The following is a 22,620-nucleotide window of genomic DNA, read 5'->3' on the forward strand; positions in this document are numbered from 1 at the left end:
AGGGCGGGGCCGGCAAGGGGACCTGCTGCTGGGAGAGCAGCGGCCCGAGCCGGGGCCATGGCGAAGCTGCTGAGCTGCGTCCTAGGCCCCCGGCTCTACAAAATCTACCGGGAAAGGGACTCGGAAAGGGCCCCGTCCGGCGTCCCCGAGACTCCAACTTCAGTCACTACCTCCCCTTCCAGCTCCTGGGTGAGTCGAGTTCTCCCCTGGTCAAAAACATGGTACGGCCCAAACCCCTTTGCGGCCTTTGCTCCGCAGAAGCGCCCATTATTGGAAATCGGGGGAGCCTGGTTGTCAAGCCACTTGTCTGCGAAGTGCTCTTTGTGCTTCCTGGGTTAAAGTCACGCCTGTGGACTGGCTGCCTCCTTTATCGCGGTTTGCCACTGCTTTCTCATTCCGACTATCGCTCCTTGCTTTTTCCTCTTGAGGCCCCCTACCCTGTCTGTCGTGGTTCGTGCTGGTCCCAATTGACTCTAAGTCCTGGAGGAGACCCTGCGCGGACTCGAGAGCTGGATGATTTTGCCGTCAGACTCTAGGTTTCTTCGTGCTAGGTGTTTTCCCTGGTTCTATTTTATCTTCCCTTTACCCTGGCCTTTAATTTCTTTTCTTAATGTTTTATTTACTTCTGAGAGAGAGAGAGAGAGAGAGAGAGAGAGACTGTGAGCAGGGGAGGGTCAGAGAGAGAGGGAGGCACAGAATCTGTAACAGGCTCTAGGTTCTGAGCTAGCTGTCAGCACAGAGCCTGACGCGGGGCTCGAACCCACGGATCGTGAGATCATGACCTGAGCCGAAGTCGAACACTTAACCGCTGAGCCACCCAGACGCCCCTATCCTGGCCTCTAATTTCAAGATGACTTCAACGTATCACGTATCCACTGTCCCTCACCCAACCCCCTAACCTACTTTGGAGACCCCAGGGTGCTTGCATTCCTGAAAGCTGGGAGTGGTGGTAGGCTGTGGCCCTACACGATATTCACCTTTTTACTGGTAGTCTCAATTTATGTTTCTGTTCTCTACAAACTGTCCATCGTCAGCCACATTCTCTTCTTTAATCACCCCACTGTTATTTCTGTTCTTTCCCTCTGAAAATGTCATGGTGTCTTTTCTTTCTGCTGCTCTAACTCCTCTCACCATATGCACATGCCCACCACCCATTTGAAACTGGGTTGTGAAAGGGAACAAAAATCATCCAGTGAAATTTCACTTTTGCTCCCAAGTCCAGCCCGTTATGTTCTCATGGTCTAGGGGTTGGGTGGAGAAGCCCTAGAAATGAGGTTTTGGAGTGGGGGTGGAGGGGTGGAAAGAGGGCCTTCTGTGGGAGACAGGGATGTCCGAGGAGGGATAGCTTTGGAGGCTAGAACCAGAGGACACACAACAAGGCTTTCAAAAGAGAAAGTGAAGGACTTGTCAATGGACACGGCCCTTGACCCAGCCATCTGCTTTTGCAGGATACGTACTATCAGCCCCGTGCCCTGGAGAAACATGCGGACAGCATCCTGGCACTGGTATGTCTGCCCTGCCACCTGGGGCTACTGCATCTTTTCCGACCCACTTGCCCTCCCGAACTTTCTCCCCTACAGCCTGGGAGAAGGCAGTGCCCCTGGGAGTGGGGGAGGTTCTGGGCTCTGCAGCAGACTTCAACACACACACAGAGATGCTGTCACAGAGATGACAGAGATGCTGTCAAGCACACATCCTTGGCACTCCCCTTTGGTGTGTGCACCGCTTTCTCTGGGGCAGCCTGACCCCGAGGAAAATGTGTTTACTCTTGGGACCATCTGCAGGTGCTCAGTCCTGTGGTCCCCAGTGACCTGTCCTCCCTGGCAACTAACCTCTTTGGCTGCAAAGACAGCTGTTTTCTCTGGCAGGGCTCCTGTGGTGACGTGTGTGCATCTCTTGGGGACCAGGCCAGGCACTGTCCTGAGCAGGGCCAAGTGAAAAGGCTTGATTAACTTGAGTAGAAAGAGAAACTGGCCTTTCAATGTTGATGAAATTATGTCCGGAGATAAGAGGAAGAAAACAGAACCTGTATCTAATTTTCCCAGCCTCTGTTATGCTCTGATACATTGCTTTTCAACAAATATTAAGCACCTATTGTGTCATGCACAGAATAGGTACTTGATACGCTCTCCCTCAGGTTATTCACTTTGGTCAGAGCCTAGGCCTGGAAATGGCAGGTGTGTGTGTGTGTGTGTGTGTGTGTGTGTGTGTGTGTGTGTGTATTGATTGCTTGTCCCCATCTCTCTGCTGCAGGCTTCAGTCTTCTGGTCCATCTCTTATTACTCCTCTCCCTTCGCCTTCTTCTACTTATACAGGAAAGGTCAGTGTGGTTTCAAAGGTGGTGGGCAGGTTGTTGACAGCTGAGCCAACCCCCCCCCCCAAAGAGGAAAGGGGACCTGTGAGGTTGGCTTGGCTTCCCTCTTCCATCAGGGGTCTTCTTCCTCAGAGGGCATGGTTGTCCCAAAGAGAGGGAAGGGGGAGGGGTTGGGGCTGACCTGGGAAGAGATGCCAAGGGACAGTAGGGAGAGCTTCTCACGTGGTGCCTCTCCCCTCCCAGGTTACTTGAGCTTGTCCAAAGTGGTGCCGTTTTCTCACTATGCAGGGACATTGCTGCTACTCCTGGCTGGAGTGGCCTGCCTCCGAGGTAGGTTGAGAGGGAGCCTGGTTTGGATCTATCCCTCACTGGGTAAATATTTATGAAATTGATTCTGCAAACACAATTTTGTGTTGGGCCCTGAGGGGAAATAATTGGGAATGTTGAAGGCATGATCTTATCCTTAAAGAGCTTGGTTGTAAGTATGAAAAGCAAATTGGCAGGAAATTTGCTATTATGTAGAAGAGAGGCATGTACCCTACAATAATTCTGCATAAATCCGCATATATGTTTGTAATAATCCAAAACTGGAAACAAGTCCATGGCCACAAATAGTAGGATGGTGGGGGGTCTAGTTCTACGGCAGAACACAATACAGCAATGCAAATGAACAAATTGAAGCTACACTCAACAACACAGATGAGTCTCACTACTGTAATGTTGAATGCAAGAAGCAGACTACCAAATAATGTACGCAGTGTGTTTCCATTTTTGTAAAGTTCAAGAGGGATGCATATGGAAGTGGCAAAACACGGGGCACGCTCATCTTGAAAGTCAGGAGAGGGATTACCAGGGAGAGAGAGGAAACAGGAGAGGGAGGGCTCCTGGAGGGACATGACTTCACTCTCTTCCTTGACTTGGGTGATGGTCACATGAATGTTTGCTTTGTATTTTTTAAACTGAATGTATATTAGATGCATGTAGGTTATATCTCACAATGTAAAAATGAGACAGTCCAAATCATTGCCGCTTGGCAGGTGCACATGATGAAAACTGGGTGAGGGGATGCTTGGAAGGGGGTGTAGGCTAGGAGCTGCATGGTTGCAGTTGTGTCCAGCCTGCAGTTGGGATCTTCTGCCTTCTGTGTTCTGCCTCCTGATCTCCATTGGGTTGGGCTCCGTCCTCAGAGAGGCGTTCCCTGACCACCTCACCAAAAGTAGCTCCCAGCCCTGGGTTTTGTCTTATTTTTAAATTTTATGTATTTATTTTATAAGTTGGTGGGTTTATTTTTGTTTGTTTGTTTGTTTTTTGAGAGAGAGAATGAGTAGAGGAGGGGCAGAGAGGGAGACAGAGGACCTTGAAGTAGGCCCTGTGCTGACAGTAGAGAGCCTGCTATGGGGCTTGAACTCATGAACTATGAGATCTTGAGTTGGATGCTTAACCAACTGAGCCACCCATGCACCCCAAATTTTATTTATTTATTTTTAATTTGGGCACAAAATTAAATACGGAAAAGTCCAGAGAACAAAGTGTCATGAACTGAAATGCTTATGTCCTGTGATGTTGCTTCACATACCTTTTGTCAATAAAGTTCTGAAGCATTGCATTCAGAGTTGGCATTCCTGTTGGAATCTTCCCCACTTCTGTGTTCCTCTTTCCCCAGAAGTAACCATTGTTACTTGGTGTGGTTTCTTTCCTGGTCCCCATTTTTATCCTTTTATGAAAGATATGCTTCATTTAAGGGGCGCCTGGGTGGCTTAGTCGGTTAAGCGTCCGACTTTCGCTTGGGTCATGATCTCGCGGTTAGTGAGTTCGAGCCCCGCATCGGGCTCTGTGCTGACTACCAGCTCAGAGCCTGGATCCTATTTCAGAGTCTGTGTCTCCCTCTCTCTCTGACCCTCCCCTGCTCACGCTGTCTCTCTCTCTCCTAGAAATAAATAAAAATATTTAAAAAAAAAAAAAAAAAAGAAAGATATGCTTCATTTGATCAAATCTAAGCTGTTAGGAATTGTAAAATATATTCTGATTTCAGTTTTCAAATGTGAAAAAAATATGCATTTTAGAAGGTATGAAATATGGTAAGCATAAACAACATAACACATAGCCATTCTTCTGTGCACTTTGCCTTTTTGACACAAGTGGCATCCCCACCCACCCCACCCCCAACCAAAGCGCTAACTCTCAGGGCTGAAACCTGTGTGTCTCGTTTCCTACTGTCTCCCATGTCAGAACAGTGCCTGGCACATGACACCTGTCAGGTCAGTGGAAGCAGCGAAGTCAGGGTTTGAGACTCTTTGGCAGTGAAGGGAGAGTAGATGTGATTGGCAAAGGGCCATGTGAAGAGAGGAAAGAGCACAGTGTTGCGGACGGCTCTGGTTTCATAGAGGGAAGTAGAATGGAGGCAGGGGAGGAGCGGTCTGGGATTCAGAAGGTGGCAAAGATGGAAGCCAGGAAGCAGAGGAGGAAGGAGTCTCGAGGGATGGGAAGAGTGCAGAGGGGCATAGCTGCAAGAGAGTGGGGATGGAGGAAGGGGACTCAGATTCAGTGAGGAAGTGATTACGGGGACAAGAGCGGGAGGCGTGAGGCCAGATGGCAGGGAGTTAGACTCTACAGAAAAGGGATGGAAAGCAAGCAGTGGAGAAGGGAAAAGAAGAGAGACTCCGTGTTCACAAGGCCGAACAGTAAGGTTGCATGATGGTGTGTTAGGACTGGCAAAATGCACGTTCTGGAAGGTGGAGGGTCGATAGCCTATAAAGAAACAAACTGAAGAAGCTGGGTAGTGGAAGAACACTGAAGCCGGTTGCTAGATATGGAGGAAGGGGCTCAACTCAGCTCAACTCTCCTATCTCCCCAGATTCTGGGCCATCTGTTTCTTTCCCTCCCACTTCTCTTTCCAAGGCCTTCTCCTTACCCATCTCCAGTCCTCTTCCTGAAACTTATTCAGCTTGCTCTTCCCAGTTTTCCTCACACTGTCTCCTGTCCTCCCTCTACCAGGCATTGGCCGCTGGACCAACCCCCAGTACCGGCAGTTCATTGCCATCTTGGAGGCAACACATAGGAACCAGTCTGCAGAAAATAAGGTAAGAGATTCCAGGAAAGGTGCCAGACAGGTACCCTGGCAGCAGCTTCTCTGCTGTCCCTCCAGAGCATCGGGCGCCAGCTTCTGCCAGGGCGAGGAGGTGTGCTTGCTGCCCACTACAGTGGGTTTTTGCTTGCACATTGCTACATCCCTTCTCGCCTGTGCTAGGGAACTGTCCACCCAGAGAATTTTCCTTCCTACCCCTTCTAATGGGATGTTCCACTAGAACAATCTTCCACCCTTCTCCCTTCCATCCATAAGAATTGTCTAGATGTGGAAATGTTCCACAGTGTTTCTTAGAAGGGGGGGTCTTCTCTCTATCACAGCAGCTTGATTCTGTCAATGTTGATTATTTTGGCTGTGTGCATTGAACACCATGCTAGTTTTGTTCAGGGATGCGTCAAGATGGACAGGTGTGTCCACTGACGTGCCCAGAAGCACAGCGTGGTGCCAAGAGGGAGAAAAGCCAGGGCATAGTGTCCTTGGAGTTGTGCCAGCCCACCTGGTTCTGGAGGGTGATTATCTTTGAGAAGGGGCTTTGGGGCCCTATAAAGCTCTTTCCTGTTAGGGATTCCTGGGATCAAAGAGTTATGACATCATCATGTTACTGGTTGCTCCATGCCGCCATTTACAGAGCTCCGTAATGATGCTCCTGCCACGCTGCTGTCTGAGGCATTTCATATACCCTCTTCCCAGTCCTCACAACAGTCATATGAGGTGACATTATTATACCTCTGAGGAAACAGGAAAAAAGAGGTTGGGTGACAAGCAGAGTCACAGAGCAAAGGAAGGGGCTGGAGTTGGATTTGAGTCCTGGTCTGAGCAAAGCCTGCTTGAAATTTGCTTTTCTTCATTTTGTTTTGTTTTGCCATTTACATTTTTGTACAACGTTTCTGTTGTTCTTCCTTAGTCAAGTTATTTTTGAAAATGTCAAAAGAATTTTCTGTGACAGAAAATAAAGAACAGTTCTCAAAATAGAGCACTGGGAGCTCTGGGGGTGAGGGAGGAGGTACAGCAGAGAATCAGACACAGCTCCCACCACCCTCAGAGAGCATGTGGACAGACCCCGTGAGGTGACTGGAGGCATCAGTGGCCTGGCTGGCATCACCAGCCCATGGCTGCAGAAGGTGAGGGAAGGGAGGTGGCCATGAGGATAGAACAGAGAGTGCTTCGTTCAGGAGGTGATTCCAGTGCAAAGGAACCACTCGCCGTAGACATTACTTTCCTTCCTTCCCTCTCGCCCAAACTTAGGACAGTCATTTTGATCCTCTAGGGCAGCATCATGTAAAGGATCTGGTGGGGGAAGGGGGTGTGACCAGCCAACAGACTCCCTTCCACCACCACTTCCTCCCTCTGAAGCACGACCACCCCCGGTCACCCCTTCTGGGGGTGGGTCAGTCTTATATTTTGGAAAAGCAGAGTGTTGAGTAGTTCTTCTGGAAGCAGACAGGCCAGTTTTGATACCTGGTAGGGCATCCTCTCTTGCCTGATTTTTCTAGCTGTGACGGAGCTTACCCTCTATGAACTGGGAGGGTGTTGACCTCGACTTGTCTCCCCATGATGTGTAGGGGCCAGTCTTGTGGATGATGAGGGTGCTAAGGGTGGGTAGGTGGGCCTGCCCCAATTTCTTAGTTCCCCTTTTCCTTTCCTCCTCTTTCTCTCCCTGCCCACCACAGAGGCAGCTCGCCAACTACAACTTTGACTTCAAGAGCTGGCCAGTGGACTTTCACTGGGAAGAGCCCAGCAGCCGGTGAGGCCCCAGTTCTTTCACTCCATCCCTGCTCTGTCCTGTCCCACACGTCCATCCCCATCTCGGGCCCCAAGGCCTGCTTTCCAGGGCCATCTCCTCATTCCTAGACCTCACTATCCTCCACACCCCAGCTTGCTGCTCCTGATCCCATCCTCCCCTGCAACTTTCTATCCTCAGGAAGGAGTCTCGAGGGGGCCCTTCCCGCCAGGGTGTGGCCCTGCTTCGCCCAGAGCCCCTGCACCGGGGGACAGCAGACACCCTCCTCAACCGGGTCAAGAAGCTGCCTTGTCAGATCACCAGGTGGGAAGCAGCAGGGAAGAGAGGCCAGCTGGGGTGGAGGGGACATCGAGTGAGGACTCCAAGACTGGGTGCTCCATTGTAAGATAGCTGTCATTTATTAGGCCTAGTGCTGTGTATTTTGTATTATTTGTGTTGGTTTTTAATCTACATTTATATGTAAAGAAAAGAGGCTCAGAGAGGTCCAGAGTCTCACAAATGGTGAATGAAAGGGTTGGGGTATTAACAATTCTGTCTGACGAAAAGTTCTTTTACTTTATTATTACTTTTACATACTTATTTATTTAGTTAAAAATGTTTATTTTTGAGAGAGAGCTGGGAAAAGGCAGAGAGAAAGGGAGACAGAGGCCCCAAAGTGGGCTCAGTGCTTACAGCGGAAAGCCCAATGCAGGGCTTGAACCCACGAATGGCAAGCTCATGACCTGAGCCAAAGTCGGACTTTAACTGACTGAGACAGCCAGGTGCCGCTAAAATTTATTTAAGTAAGCTCTACACCCAACATGGGCCTTGAACTCATGACTCCAAGAGCAAGAGCTGCATCCTTTATCAACTGAGACAGCCAGACATCAACAAAAGCTTTTCTAATGAGGCTGAGAGGGAAGAATGAGGTTGGGAGTATGGTGGAGACAACATAGCCTTAGCTGGAGCAGTATCTGGTGACAGCTGTGTCCCTGACCTGGCCTCTCTGCTCCTAGGTTCTTCTACCTTAAGCAAGCTACAATCTCTGCATCCATGAATAACCCACCTTCTAGAATTGGTGATATTAAGTAGAGTCACATATATAGAAGGGTTACCACTTTGCCTGGGTACCTGAGAGCACATGGCAAAGCCCAAGTAAATCACAGTTGTGGATACTGATGGTGTCAGAAGTAACAACAGTAAGCCTTCCTGTTGTACAGTGGAGCACATGCTGTGGCAATTTTCTGTTGCTGGGGGCTGGGAGGCAGTTCCAACCTACCAAGGAAAGGGGTGGACTTAGTGATCACTGTTTATCATGTGATGATTGGTCAGAGAAACAAACCAAATTTGCAGTTTTGAGGGCATACTGGACAGGGTGGTACATACCTGTTTTTCTAAGGAGAAATCCTATTTCAGAATTAACTGGAAATGGTTAATTGTCTTTTTCAGACACCTACTACCGCTTATCTATCTAGATTAGTGCATTTGTTCAGTAAATATTTATTAAGCCCCTCTCAGTGTCAGGCTCTAGCCACCTGCTACGTGGCAGAATAGGGCATATTGCAGTGAACAGAACAGTCAGGTCTCTGCCCTGGTGGAGTCTGCCGTCGAGTTTGGTATATTTCAAACTACCGTTCTTGACCCATTTGTGAATCTTGAAATCAATTGAGTGACTTACAGCTGTCATTTTTTAAAGTATTATAAGGGGACTTTTAATTAGTTGTATTTATACATTAACGGAAGCACAGTTAATAATAACTTTGCTTTGGGGTGCCTATGTGGCTCAGTTGGCTGAGTGTCCAACTCTTGATTTTGATTCAGGTCATGATCTCACAGTCGTGAGATCAAGCCCTGCGACAGGCTCCGCACTGAACGTGGAGCTTGCTTGGGAGTCTCTCTCTCCCTCTCTCTCTGCCACTCCCCCACCTGAGCACACACGCTCTCTAAATAAGTAAATAAATATTTAAAAATTAAAAAGAATAACTTTGCTTATACTTATCACATATAGAAAATATCTCCTAAAGTTTCCAGTATATTTGTACAGAGGTGTGTACTGGGCCACAATATAAAATGTGCATCTTATAAAGGTGGTAGTAAAAAGGTTTGAAAAACACCAGCTTGGTACCTATATCACTTCATTATGTCCTGAAAGAGGAGAACAAAGCTGTAAAGGTCAAGAAACAAAGCTGTGAAGGTCAGGAGTGAGGCAGGCCCCAGAGTCTCTGGGTGCTAGGGCTCAGATGGTCCCTGGGTCCTACTGAGGTCAAGGGTTCGATAATCCCATGTTCCCCACAGCTACTTGGTGGCGCACACGCTGGGGCGCCGGATGCTATATCCAGGCTCAGTATACCTGCTCCAGAAGGCCCTCATGCCTATGCTGCTGCAGGGCCAGGCCCGGCTGGTGGAAGAGGTGAGGCCCCCTGCCCCTGCCCCACCCCCGATATCCTTCTCCCTCTACCAGGGATGTGACCTCCTGCCCCTCACAACATCTCCCCCACTCAGTGCAACGGGCGCCGGGCAAAGCTGTTGGCCTGCGATGGCAATGAGATTGACACCATGTTTGTGGACCGGCGGGGGACAGCTGAGCCGCAGGGACAGAAGCTGGTGAGCAGGAGCAGGGAGCCCAAAAGTAGTACCGGGAGAGCACTGGAGGTTCTGGGGAGCTCAGTTCTACAGCAGCCCTAAGAAGTACAGCTGGGGATAATCCCGACTCCCACCCCACCCTCAAGACATGTCGGTGTAGGAAAACCCTGCCACAGGGAAATAGATGAAGTAGGAGTAGACATTCAAGGACCAAAAAGTGATCTTGTAATAGTCACCACTTAGACAGCATTTATCACATAAAAGGCATATATTTAATCCTCACAATAACCCTGCAGAAGAAGTACTGTATTTATGAGAGCCCATTTTATGGATGATGAAACTGAGCCTGGGATAATTTTCCCAGATCCCGCAATAAGTGAGAGAATTTGAACCCAGGTAGCCTGGCCTCCAGAGTATCCTGCCTCCATGAAGAAACCATGGAAAGCACTGAGCCAGCAGTCTAGGGAGCTGGCTTCTGGTCCCGGCACTGCCCAGCTGCTATGAGAATCCACGCAAGCCCCACCATCTCTGAGCTTGGGCTCAGGGCCCCATGAAATTAAAGTTTACCTGACTCTAAGTCTGGACCCCAGAGATGGAAAGTGATTGGCATGCCATGCAAAAGAAACAGTCACGGAAAAAAATAGACCCAAAAACTAGAAAGGAAAAACCTATCCATAACCCCATTTCTGAGAGCTGTCCCCCGGTGGTCTTCCAAGAAAAACTGAGTGGTCGAGCAGTTCTTCTTCCTCAGTTTGTTAAGCGTTTGCATCCACTCTGCCTCTCATCTTAATGCACCTTGTGAAATGAGAAGTTTCTATTCCCCTTGAAGACAACAGGCCCTTTCCTCTTCCCTATAAAGCTCCCATGTCCTGCCACATAGGGGATTTTCAGCCCCAGGTTGGCTCCTTCCCAGGCTTCCTTCCTGCTCCCTTCCATAGGTGATCTGCTGTGAGGGGAACGCGGGCTTCTACGAGGTGGGCTGCATTTCTACGCCTCTGGAAGGTAGGCCCGTGGCACAGGCTCGTCCCTGCCCTTTGGAATGGAATGTCCCTACCTTCTCACACCGATATAACCTTCCTGGGCCTGGTCACCTTGTCTGAGTGAGGTTTGAAATTCTCACATTTGAGGGGAAGTTTACTCCCCATTTGCTTTGCCAGCCTTACATTCCTACTCCCCTTGGGCTGTGTCCCTAACAGTATGGCCTTCATTCTATCCCCGTGACATAACCACATCTCTCCCTTCTGCTGCCTCAGAACCTCTGGTGTCATCTCCCCATTCTGGGGAAGCTTGGATTTATGCACCTCTGAGTTTGGGGGTGTTTAGAGCTCCCATGTTCTGTTGCTCTTTCCCTCAGAGCTGGAGGTGGGGGAGGTGTGGGCTATAAGGTCCTAGCCCCTCCTCCTCCTCCTGTGTTGCAGCTGGATATTCAGTCCTGGGCTGGAATCATCCAGGCTTTGCTGGAAGCACGGTGAGACACTCTCTGAAATCCCTTTCTTTTCCTGAATTATGGTCTGTCTCCCTCTAGTCAGTCACTGGAGTTAGGGATAGGGGTGTATATTTCTGTGGTGACTCCCACTCATCTGTCACCTGGATGCCAAGGGCAGGGAGCCATGACCCCCACCCCACAGTGGGGAGTGGCAGGAAGGCTGGTTTCTAGAGAGTGCAGTCCCTCCCACCACCCTTCTCTTTTGCACCCTCTCTGTTTGTTGCAGGGTAGCTCTGTGCTGGGAATGTGCAAGTGGCCCGTGAACCAGCCTTTGGTGCTGATCCACTCCTGCCTTGCCCTTCTTCCTGCAGGGGGTGCCATTTCCTCAGAACGAGGCCAATGCCATGGATGTGGTGGTCCAGTTTGCCATCCACCGCCTGGGCTTCCAGCCCCAGGACATCATCATCTATGCCTGGTCCATTGGCGGCTTCACTGGTACCAGCCTACCCCTACCATTTATGCTACCCCCACCTCAAAGAGCGGTTAGGAAATCCACTGGGGGCCCAGCAGTGGGGTAGAGGCTTAAGGGAGGAGAGGACGGAGGGATATCTGTGTGTCTGGAAGATGGTATCCTATGTGTATACATTCACATTTCCTTCCACCCTTATGCCCATTATGAAAAGCAGCAGACCAAGGTCCTGGAGGGGAGAGATCAGGGAAGTAAAGCTTTCCTCTGTCTTCAGGTGTCAGCCTATAGGGTCAATGGGACAAAGGTGGGGTGGTGGGCAGAAGTCCCTTGGTCCTCACCCTTCTTCCCTGTCCTGGTACCAGCCACGTGGGCAGCCATGTCCTACCCAGACATTAGTGCCGTGATCCTGGATGCCTCGTTTGATGACCTGGTGCCCTTGGCCTTGAAGGTTATGCCAGATAGCTGGAGTGAGTGCAGTTCCCAGGCCTGCCTTTCCAGGGAAGGGGTGGGCTGGAACTGGGAGCTATTCTAACTGGAGATGGTTCCTTTTTGTGGAGGTGGGGAGTGGGTCACCCAATGGGATGAGAAGCAGGAAGACTCCCCTGTCTGGGGCCTCAGTTTTCTCTGTGAACAGTGGGGAACTATGTGTTGTTCAAGGGCTTTGTCTCTGCCATCCCTTCACTCTAATCCCACTGTAGGGGGTCTCGTGACCAGGACCGTGAGGCAGCATCTCAATCTGAACAACGCAGAACAGCTGTGCAGGTGAGGGCAGGCCAGTGTCTGGCATGTAACTCCTTTCCCCACCTCCCTGCTGTACAGGCTCTGCTGAGTATTCAAGCAGATCTCCCAGTCAGGCCAGAATGTGGGCCATCCCTGCTCTTAAATATTTGCTCACCCTTGGGTGAAGGGCAGCCCAGGGGCCCTGCTGTAGTAGGGGATGAGGCTGCAGCCAGTGCAAGGGTGGGGTGGCCACTTGTCCCGTCTCCCTCTGAGCACCACACTGTCCTCTGAAGGTACCAGGGCCCTGTGTTGCTGATCCGCAGAACCAAGGATGAGATTATCACCACCACGTGAGTGCCTGGGAGCCTGTGCCCCCCTGGATCCCAGATGTAGCTAGGAAGTTGCCCTTCCCGCTTCTGCCCACTGGAAACCTAGGTATCCAGACCCTTCCTCCCCAACCTCCAGCCCCTCCAGTACATTGTTCTCACCCCCAGTGTTCCTGAGGACATCATGTCCAACCGAGGCAATGACCTCCTGCTGAAGCTCCTGCAGTATCGGTGAGCGCGTATGCGTGTGTGCGTGTGCGTGCGTGTGTGTGTGCGCACATGCACATGCATATGTGTACTGACACTGGTGGTGCAAGGGAGGGAGGGAGGGAAGAGGGTTTTAGGGATGAGGAGTGAAGAGAATTGGGTCCTGACCTCCCGTCCTGGTGCTCCCTCTGTAGGTATCCCCGTGTGATGGCAGAGGAGGGTCTTCGAGTGGTGAGGCAGTGGCTGGAGGCCTCCTCACAGCTGGAGGAAGGTGCAAGGGGATGTGGTGAGGCCTTTGGGTGGGGGCCTGGCCAGGCCAGGTCACTGACAGGCCCTCCTTTCTCTCTGTGAGCAGCCTCGATTTATAGCCGTTGGGAGGTGGAGGAGGATTGGTGCCTGTCCGTCCTCCGCTCCTACCAGGCAGAACACGGGCCTGACTTCCCCTGGAGTGTGGGTAAGGATGTCCTGCGGCAGGAGGGGCTGTTGGGAAGAATCCGGGAATGGGGATGAATACCCAAATGCACGGCTCATATATGAGCGACTCTTCTCTGCAGGGGAGGACATGAGTGCAGATGGAAGGCGGCAGCTGGCCTTGTTTCTGGTGAGCTGAGGGGTGGCAGGCAGAAGGGGGTGCCAGGATGGCCAGGGGGCATGTGTGGGGCTTGGGGCCAGGGGATACCATATAAGCATTGGAGGCGGCAGCTTGTAGAGCGTGGGAGGTGGGCTCGGAGGCTGTGGAGGTGTTTGGTGGTGCTGCATACTGCGGGGCCCTGCACCCCACCTGTCCTGCCCTCTTCCTTCAGGCTCAGAAGTATCTGCACAACTTCGAGGCCACACACTGCACTCCGCTCCCAGCCCAGAATTTCCAGATCCCCTGGCACCTCTAGGGACCACAGTGGGACTCATTCTGAAAAGAGTGAGATAGGAGGAGACATGAGGAAGGATCTTCTTATTTGTGATTTTCCATGTTCATGTTGCTGTTTATAGTTTGTGGAAAGAGGGGGGCTGTCCCCCTTCTCACTGCCCTATTGCACGTTTCCCCTCATCCATCTGGCAGTACCTAACCTTCCCCAACATATACCCTGCATTCAATGAATGAATTATTCCTAATAATTAATAAAAAGGTATTTTTTCTACAGGCTGGCTAATTGTGTGACTTCCCAAGTATCCAGGAGCCTGGGGCCAGTAGTGGAGATAGCTGAAGCTCCAAAGAGCTGGGTTTTGGGGAACCCAACTCCAGCTGGCTAGTTTAATCCTCCCCATCCCTGCTGTTCTCCCAGGCCTCCAGCCCCCAACCTGAGCTGTCCTCATGTAGTGGGTCCCCAAGCCTCCCCGTTTCCTGGTATGTCTAGTAGTATCACACATGCAGCCTCCCCAGCCTGCTCCTCAGTCCTTCCTGCATAACGCGGTGACCACCATATGAGCTCATGGTGGCCCCCTCTTTGTTTACAGCTCCAGAGCTTTGTCACTTACAAATTGTTTTCTAGTACCTGATTTCCCCTACTTGGCTCTTCTACAGATTTCCAGATCCAACCTGCATGGCTTCACCAGTAGTTTCCCCAGTTTTCCTTGTTCAGCTCTTGCTGTTCCAAGGGGGAGTGAGGAACAGCCCACTCCCCATGTCTTATGCAGCAAATCCTGCACACCTCCTCAACCGTGCCCTCGTCTCTCTCCTCATACATTTGTTGCAGTTCAACAACAGGGCCTGTCAGGGACTGAGGGCTCATATCTTCCCAGAGCCACACTTCACCTCTCTTGACAGCTATTAGAAGAAAATCCCTAAGTTGAATCTGAGGAATTTGACTTCCTGTAACTTCTGTCCTATTTCCAATCCTCAGACTTCATGGAACAGAATGAGTTCTTCTCCCACCCACCAGTTCGTTGCCTGGCCACCTTCTTGGGAAACCTCTTTTCTAGCTGAAATGCTCCCAGGTTTAAACTCCTTGGTCCTCTGTTTTGAACAAGCTTAATGTGGGCAAGCAACAATGTTCTGATATCCTGGATGACCTCTGGCTAATATCAGTGTCTCCTGAAACCCCAGGGCATTAAGCTACTCCTCAGTCTCTGGGCAGAGGCTGTCTGCCCCCGCCAGCTACCGGGTCCTTCAGTGGGGGTATACTGAGTCTCCATTGGAAGGGTGATCTGAGACTTGTCAGGTGATATGACAATTTTAGGTCAAAAGAGAAGAGGTGGCCACAGATCCAGAATGCTCCACCTTTTGCAAATACTGGGAAGTTGACACTGGCATCCCATTCCTCTGTCCTGTCCCAGGGGGCAAACAGGGTGGGAAGTGTGGAGCCTGCAGCTGTAGGTCCAGCTGCATGGTTCTGAACCTCACCCTCCATGATCCACCAGGACAGTTAATCTGGAAAACAAGTCTGTTCAGCTAAGGTAACAACCTCCTTGAATACAAATAGGGGCCACCTAGTCCCACCTCCCACACCCTGGAGACAAGACTCCCCCTTCCTGGCCATGCCCACTAGGGACTCTGTTGACTGACCTCTACCACCACTTCCTCCTTCCCCTTCTTCCTACATATACTATAAAGAACAGTGGATGCCATGCAGAGCCCTCAGATAACAGAAGTGGGTGGGGAGAGGGGAGGCTTAACATTTGAATTCTGGACCACCCAACCCAGGGGCCTGTCTACCCCCTTAGATTACTCCCCACTAATGTGATAAAGCTCACATTAGCTCTTTGTTTTCAGAACCATCACCACACACCCTCCCCTCCCCCCCCACCAGGTTAGACTAGCGCTCTGTCCATCCATCACCCTATATAGCAGGGTTCCAACAGTCCCAGGAGAAGAACAGCTGAGATGCAGACCCCACATCTGCTGGACCTTGCCTTACTGGGCACCAGGCAAGGTCTGGAAGTCCAGGCGCCTGCGAGAAACTGTGTACATGGGGAGAGAGGATGGAGGCTGGGACAAAGAATAATTAACACCGGGGCAGGAAACCTGGGAAGAAGAGGTGGACTCTGGGCTGGACCATCCCTTATCCTACCCTGTCGCATAGGCCCAGGATCGCCCTGCGCTGCTTTCATTATGAGCTGCAGGAGTAGGCTCTGCACTCCGTGCTTGGGCTGAGGATTTGCTCACTCCCCCGAGAGGGTCAGGTGTTTCCCTCCCAGCTGTCACAAGTGAATGAGGGCCAGGTACCTATCCATTCATTCATCCATCCAACCAACAAGCTATCCCAAGTCCCTCAGGAACCAAGTCATTTTTTCCCCCCATTCATTTATATGCGAGTTCAAGATCCACTCTCTAGTTCCTCTCCAGACCGCCTGGTCTAGCCGGTCGGCTAACCGAACTTGGCTCTCGCCCAGCCCAATCATCTGTGGCCCCGCCCCCTTGTTTGCCCCGCCCATTGCTCTGACTGTAGCATTCTTTCCTCAGGCCCCACCTCCTTTGTTTCGTCACTCGGCTGCCTACCCCCTGGTATCCCGCGTCCCCAAGGCACTCCGCACAGAAACTGTCCTCAGCTGCTGTCACCATGGCGACTACTGCAGCGCCCCGCCTCTTCACCCCTGAAAAGCCTCCTCTGAGCCCGTCACCGTGGCAACGAACGCTCCAGGCTCAGCTGGCGCACTGACCGCGCGCAGCCGCTTAGACTGCGGAGTAGCCTAACGAAATAGGGCCTGGATTAATAGCCCTACGGCCACGCCTCTCCCGCAGAACAACTCTCCCAGTTCGCACCCAACCCAGCCTAGAAGTACCACCCGTCTTCTCTCCGGCTAGCCGCAGGGCCTAGGGTCTCCAACTCCATAGTGAGTCATCCCGGACCTCTCAGGGTGAACCGGGGAGCCCAGTCCCAGCTACCCGTAACTCCCTAGTCCTTGGACTTTTAGTTGCAGTTATTCTCGAGGGCGCTGTCACTTCTAGCTCCTTCTTGCCGCATTCGCTTCAAGAGGAGCTCCCGCTCTCTAATTCTCTTTGTCTACCACTCTGTCGTTCATTTAGCAGACAGTTATCCAGGTGCCAGGCGCTCCTCCCCAAATCTTCATTACTCCGACTTTTCAATAATCCAATTTTATGATTTCATTTATCCCAGGGCTCTTGAGCACGCAGTGGCGTGCGTTTTCCTTTCGTATTTCTTCTTTCCCGTCTGTCTTTCTTGGCGCGAATCTCAGTCCATTTCTTCCCATCTTCCCCATCAGCGCCCCGAGACCAAACGATTCTTGGACGGTCTGGGACTGTAAGCAGGGAGCCAGGGAGCCCTTCCTCAGGGCTGCACCCCAAACCCCCAGACCAGAAATTGAAGCAGGCGGTTCGCTCCTGTACGCCCATAGCTCCTCCCATAGGCCCCCGACCCTTAAAGTGAAAACCCCGAGTCTCTCAGAGACCCTGACCTGGCGAGGTGCCTGCTGAGCTGGCCGCGTGAAGTAGCTCAGCAGAATACCTCTCCTGGCCCCCGCCAAAGGAACTGGGACGCCTACCCCTGCTCATTAGTTGCAGCTAGGCCTCCGGCCCGGAGGGTTGGTGGCGCCACAGCGCCTCCTTCCGGGAAAGCCGTGTGGTGGTCTGCGTGTCCGTTAGGGGCGGAAGCCTGGCTTTCCCAGGTTTCAGGGCAAGCCGCCCCTCGGACAGCTGGCCGGAGGGCCGCCCCGCTTCCTCCTGGGAGCCCTGAAGTGCAGTCAGGCTTGGAGAGCGAGCGCCCTGCGCCGGAGCCTGTGGGAGCCTGTGGGAGCCTGTGGGAGCCGGAGATCAGGGCCACTGACCTGCAGCTGAGCTTGGGCGGGGCGGGGAAAATGGGGGCATAAAGAAAGGTGATGGCTAGCTACCTGGAACCCACAGGGGCCACTGGACTGAATAGGTCACTCGGGACTCAGGTATCCTCGCTTCTGGATTTCTGACAGTTCCACGTTTTTCCCATCTTGGAAAATGGTACCACCAATCACTTCCTTGTGCAAGCCTATCCCCCAACTTCCCTCTTTCCATATTCAGTCTAACTCCAAATCTGTCCAATCTTCCTTCTAAATAAATGTCAGATTCATTCATTTCCCCCCCACCCTCCCCAGCCTCTCTTCTGCTAGGCCAGGCCGCCATCTTGTGACTGGACTCAGGAATAGCTTCCTAACTGGTTTCCTAGCCTTCATAATCTTTTACAAACTTAACTCTGATCTTATTGCTCCTTTGGTCAGTGCTTAGGACTGCCCGGGTGCTCCCAGGAAGCACTCATCCTCCCTCCCCACGGAACACCCCATATTGTCTCTGCCACTAGACTGCTCTGTGGGGGCAGGGATTTTGTGTAATGTATCCCCAACACCTGAAACAGTGATGCAATAAACTTCTGGAGAATAAATATGAAAGAAAGTTTCCTTCTCATTCCCCTTTTGTCAGGATCCTGTCCCCAAGCCAGGATGTTAGGTCTTAGAGTGGCCGTGGGTGAGGACACTCTGTCTCTCAGGCTGTTTTGGCACTGATTTCCTGCCCCAAATGGGTGTTGCCTGTCTCCTTCCTTTTGGCCAACTTTTCTTCCACCAATATAAGCCCCAACTGGAGGCTAGTGGGCAGCCATGCCTTTTATGGCAGGCCCTGCAGGTAGCCAGAGTATGGGGCCCCTGGGCCTTCATAGCACCCCCCAAGCCCTGTACAGGGTCCTTTTAATAGTGCTGGTCATGATGAGCTTGGTGTTTGGTAAGTGGCTCTAAGGGATCAGAAGGGTGTCTTGGTCTGCTGGGTAGAGAAACCCAAAGATACCAGGTGTCTGGGCACATCTGCCCAGGATGCTCAGGTAAACCCAGGCAGGGGAAAAGATGGGATGGATGGACTTGGTGAGATAATGCCTAGGGACTGGTAATGGACTGCTGTTCACTCTGAGGAAGATCTCTAGTTATTACCCCAGGGCTGTCTCAACAGCAGTGACCTGAATGGAGATACTGAAGGGACTCCATTTAAATCTGGGGCAGTGCAAAATAGGGAGGATTCTGGGAACATGCTAGATAACAGAACCAGGATTCACCCAGTAGAACAAGGCTGAATCTATCCTGAGAACCTCCTCACTTGGCTCCAAAACACCATCTATATAGAAAGGATTCAGTGTTTGTTCAGTATCTGCCTCACACTAAGTGTTCTGCTGGGTCTGGGAACTCACTGACATGTGGTCTGGGCCTGGACCAATAGGAAGAGGGAGCATATATACACATAGTTGGGGAGGGCTTTGGTGGACAAAGTTTAGTATGAGTCCAGTGATAAGACCATCAAACAAATAATGTGATGGTGGGCTGCTTAGAGTCTCCTGTCCACACAAAGCATAGATTCCTCTTGCCCTGTGGTGATGCACTCTTGTGTTCACTGAATGTTACAGATTATTCAAAAGGGGGTATATAGGGGTGGGGTGGGGGACTGTGAAACCAAGTCCCAGAGGAAGACCTGTCCTCACAGAACTGCATAAAGCTGGCATGAGCTGCCTCTGCCTAGTCTTTGAACTTAGGAGCTTGCCGAGTCCTAGGCACATGGTAGCACCTCAAATACATGTTGAATGAGTGAATGAAGTCCTTAATGAGTTCCTTATTTCAGGAGGTGTAAGAGCGGAGAATGGAGATTTTAACATTGACTAAAACCTCTGATAGAGGGTTAAGCCAGATGGTTTTCAAGAACTGGTGATTTAATGGTTTTCTGAGATGGGAAGGTGGGGAGGGAACAGTGGGGTTGGCCAGCCTGGAATTTAGGTGGGTTTGGAGTCAGTGTTTCTCTGTGTTCTAGGTAATGTTGATCCTGTCAATCCAGAACCCCCTCATCCAGTTCAGTTTCCCAAATATCTGCGCTGCTATCGATGCCTCTTGGAGACCAAGGAGTTGGGCTGCCTTCTGGGATCTGATATCTGCCTTGCCCCGCCTGGCAGTAGCTGCATGACTCTCTTCATAAAGAACAGTGAGCTGCTTGTCTTTGGCCCAGCCCATTCCCGAAATGCATCTCTCAGCTGCACCCCATGTCTGGTTCCTACCACCCCTAGATAATGCTCCATCATGGCCTCTCTTTCCTTACCTTCAGAGTCATTCTCTTTCACCACTTCCACCCTCCTGTTCTCTCAGCCTGCTGGGGCTGACTGGCTTCCGCCTTTCTTACAGCACCCGGCCTTGTGGGGGACCCTTGTGATCACCCCCCTGCTTCTCCTCAGGCTGCCTTCTGTCTGTTCAGGGAGACCCCTAATGGTTCATGTTCACCAAAATTTGGGCATTAGCTGTCTTCCCACTTCACTCTCCCCAGAGGATTTGCTCTGCTTCCTCCTGAATTTGAATGTTAGGCCAAATTGTCATGTCAAATTGCCCTCTGGACTGCTCCACCTGTTTCAACTTCCTGAAACTGCATTCCTCATTTCTCATGCTTGCTCTTCCACACAATCCCTCACTCCACACCCGCCGTCCCCGCTTTTTTTAGTAGGCTCAATGCCCAAAGTGAGGCTTGAACTCACAACCCCTAGATCAAGAAGTCACATGCTCTACTGACTGAGCAGCTGGGTGCCCCTCCTTCATTCTTTTTAACAAACACAAAACATATTTTGTGCCAGCACTGTTCTAAGCACTTACAACCCTCTGAGACAGGTTTTATTATTATTATCCACATTTTACACATGTGGAAACAGAGGGACAGAAAGGTCAAAACTTTGCCAAAGTGTCCTAGAAGCTGAACCAAATTTGTGGTGATTCCAGAGATGGTGCTCTTAACAACCACAGCATGAACTTGCCTTCACATTAAAATTCAAATCCTTTTATTATACTTTTTAAAAATAGATATGATTCAAAATCAAAGTACTCAGCTGCATCAAAGAGAAGTTCCCCTCTTACCCCTGGCACAGTCCACCCAGTTCTCATGCACAAACAACACAAAACCAAAACCAATCTTCCTATTATTTTTTTTCCCCAAAGATTTTTTTTTTTTACTTTTAAGTAATCTCTACACCCAACATGGGGCTCAAACTTAAAACCCTGAGATCATAAGTCACATGCTGTACTTACTGAGCAAGCCAAATGCCCCAAATCTTTCTACTTGATTATCCTGTGATCTTTTGTGTACATCTCACCCTATGCAAATATACTGTTTACCCCTTTTTCACCTTTTTCTCTTCTCCATAAATAGCAGCATACCACTGTAAACACTGTACTGCATTTGTTTTTATAAATTTTTATTTGTATTTATTTAAAAAATTGTTTATTTTTGAGAGAGGCAGAGAGAGACACAGAGAGAAAGACGCCAAAGCAAGCTCCAGGTTCTGAGTTGTCAGCACAGAGCCTGATGCAGGGCTCCAACCCAAGAACCATTGAGGTCATGACCTGATCTGAAGTTGGATGCCTAACTGACTGAGCCACCCAGGCGCCCCTAAAAAAATTTTTTTAATGTTTATTTTTGAGACAGAGACAGAATGTGAGTGGGCGGGGCACAAGGAGAAGAAGACCCAGAATCTGAAGCAGGCTCCAGGCTCTGAACTGTCAGCACAGAGCCCAATGCAGGGCTTGAACTCACAAACCACAAGATCATGACTTGAACAGAAGTCAGACGCTTAACTGACTGAGCCACCCAGGTGCTCCGCATTTTGAATGGCTCTTTCACACTAACTTTCCACAGAATCCATAGCTGAGGATTCCCTGCCCCTGCCCAGTCCCAGGAATCTTGGCATTTGGGGGGTCCAGGGAAGGGTGTGGGGTCGGTGAGGGTAAGTCCATGTGGAGGGAGGGGATGGAAGGGTCTGGGGCTGTGCCTGGACCTGGGATGTCTATATCACTGGTGGCTGCCATCCTTCCCCCAGGCAGTGGTTCTGACATCATGGTGAGTGACTGCCGCCGCAAGGAGCAGATGAGTGATTGTTCGTATACCCGCTCTTCTCCCGTGTTTGGCTTCTGGATATTTTCTCGATGCTGTTTCCGGGAGTTCTGCAATAACCCTCAGAACAGAGTGTTCTATATTCCTTAGAACTTCTGCAGAGATTTTAGAATAAAATCCTGCCAGTTGCCATCCATCTTCCTGATTTCCACCTGGGTGGCAGAGCCAGAACAACTTCCAATCCCTTTTACTAGCCCTCCTTGCCTCCCTCTAGTTACCGGACCCCAGCTCTATCTGCCTCTTAGTTGACACCCAACACCCCTCTCCCCACTCAGCCCCTCCCCCAGACCCCCTCTCCAGAATTCTCTGAGTTTCCCCTTCAAGTCCTCAAGGTTTGATGCCTTTACTCCTCTCTCCTCCCATCTCTCAGCTGCTTCTTGGCTTTGCTTTGCTGCTCCTCCCACCATGGGCCTCTCTAGCCTCAAGTCCCCGGGTGTTCCTCCCAAATAAATTGGTGTACGTACTGGATGGCTCATCTATTTCTTCTGGTAGTGGTGGAGGCTGAAGGAGGTTGAGATCCTGCCTTGACTGCCACACTGCAGGGCAGATAAGGGGCTCCCAGCTCTATTGGGCTCTGCTCCTGCCTGACCTCCAGGTCGTGGATTCAGCTCTAGGCACAAAAAGGTGAAGAACCGTAAGCCTTTCTGTGATGAAAGCCAAAAGGGCACTGGTCACCCTTGGCAGTGCTGTGTGGGGACTGGAAGGAGGTCCACGGCGTGGGAGGTGGGGGCTGGCAGGAGTGGAGCTATGAAGGGCTGGGCCCAAGCCAAGGGAGTTGGGGGAGGCAGCCTGTGAAGAGCCGCTAGATCTGTGGAGACGATGTGGGAAGTTACTGCCAAATCTTGGGCCCTGGGTTCCTCAGCCTGAGACTATCCTCTAGTTTGACTTGCTAAAGCTGTATAAACCTAGACTTTTACACTTAAGTCAGAGGTGATGGGGGGGAAAGTGG

The 22,620-nt window shown here is 51.0% G+C and overlaps 2 protein-coding genes across 2 annotated transcripts; both read left to right on the plus strand.

Annotated features, from left to right (window-relative positions):
* Positions 1-13,988, plus strand: ABHD16A (abhydrolase domain containing 16A, phospholipase). Its single transcript, XM_039219618.1, has 20 exons — positions 1-189; positions 1,449-1,505; positions 2,254-2,320; positions 2,558-2,644; positions 5,309-5,394; positions 7,070-7,143; positions 7,321-7,443; positions 9,415-9,529; positions 9,622-9,723; positions 10,641-10,704; positions 11,121-11,170; positions 11,500-11,623; positions 11,960-12,064; positions 12,296-12,359; positions 12,611-12,667; positions 12,812-12,874; positions 13,045-13,121; positions 13,206-13,304; positions 13,405-13,451; positions 13,654-13,988. The coding sequence occupies exons 1-20, from the start codon at positions 58-60 to the stop codon at positions 13,735-13,737; spliced, it is 1,677 nt and encodes a 558-aa protein (XP_039075549.1). The 5' UTR covers positions 1-57; the 3' UTR covers positions 13,738-13,988.
* A 4,379-nt stretch (positions 13,989-18,367) lies between these two features.
* Positions 18,368-22,135, plus strand: LY6G5C (lymphocyte antigen 6 family member G5C). The gene is made up of 3 exons (XM_039219515.1): positions 18,368-18,488; positions 19,557-19,724; positions 21,598-22,135. The coding sequence occupies exons 1-3, from the start codon at positions 18,368-18,370 to the stop codon at positions 21,759-21,761; spliced, it is 453 nt and encodes a 150-aa protein (XP_039075446.1). The 3' UTR covers positions 21,762-22,135.
* Positions 22,136-22,620: the final 485 nt, after the last annotated feature.

Source organism: Hyaena hyaena, unplaced genomic scaffold (assembly GCF_003009895.1).
Source record: "Hyaena hyaena isolate Hyena2069 unplaced genomic scaffold, ASM300989v1 scaffold_830, whole genome shotgun sequence".
Taxonomy (NCBI): Eukaryota; Metazoa; Chordata; class Mammalia; order Carnivora; family Hyaenidae; genus Hyaena; species Hyaena hyaena.

Excerpts from the sequence above, each read along its gene's own strand:
- ABHD16A (XM_039219618.1), top strand. The coding sequence starts at position 58 with ATGGCGAAGCTGCTGAGCTGCGTCCTAGGCCCCCGGCTCTACAAAATC. Across the intron at positions 7,144-7,320 it reads TGGGAAGAGCCCAGCAGCCG|GAAGGAGTCTCGAGGGGGCC; the intron begins GTGAGGCCCCAG and ends TTCTATCCTCAG. Across the intron at positions 11,171-11,499 it reads CAGGCTTTGCTGGAAGCACG|GGGGTGCCATTTCCTCAGAA; the intron begins GTGAGACACTCT and ends TTCTTCCTGCAG.
- LY6G5C (XM_039219515.1), top strand. The coding sequence starts at position 18,368 with ATGCCTTTTATGGCAGGCCCTGCAGGTAGCCAGAGTATGGGGCCCCTG. Across the intron at positions 18,489-19,556 it reads CATGATGAGCTTGGTGTTTG|GTAATGTTGATCCTGTCAAT; the intron begins GTAAGTGGCTCT and ends TCTGTGTTCTAG. Across the intron at positions 19,725-21,597 it reads GACTCTCTTCATAAAGAACA|GCAGTGGTTCTGACATCATG; the intron begins GTGAGCTGCTTG and ends TCCTTCCCCCAG.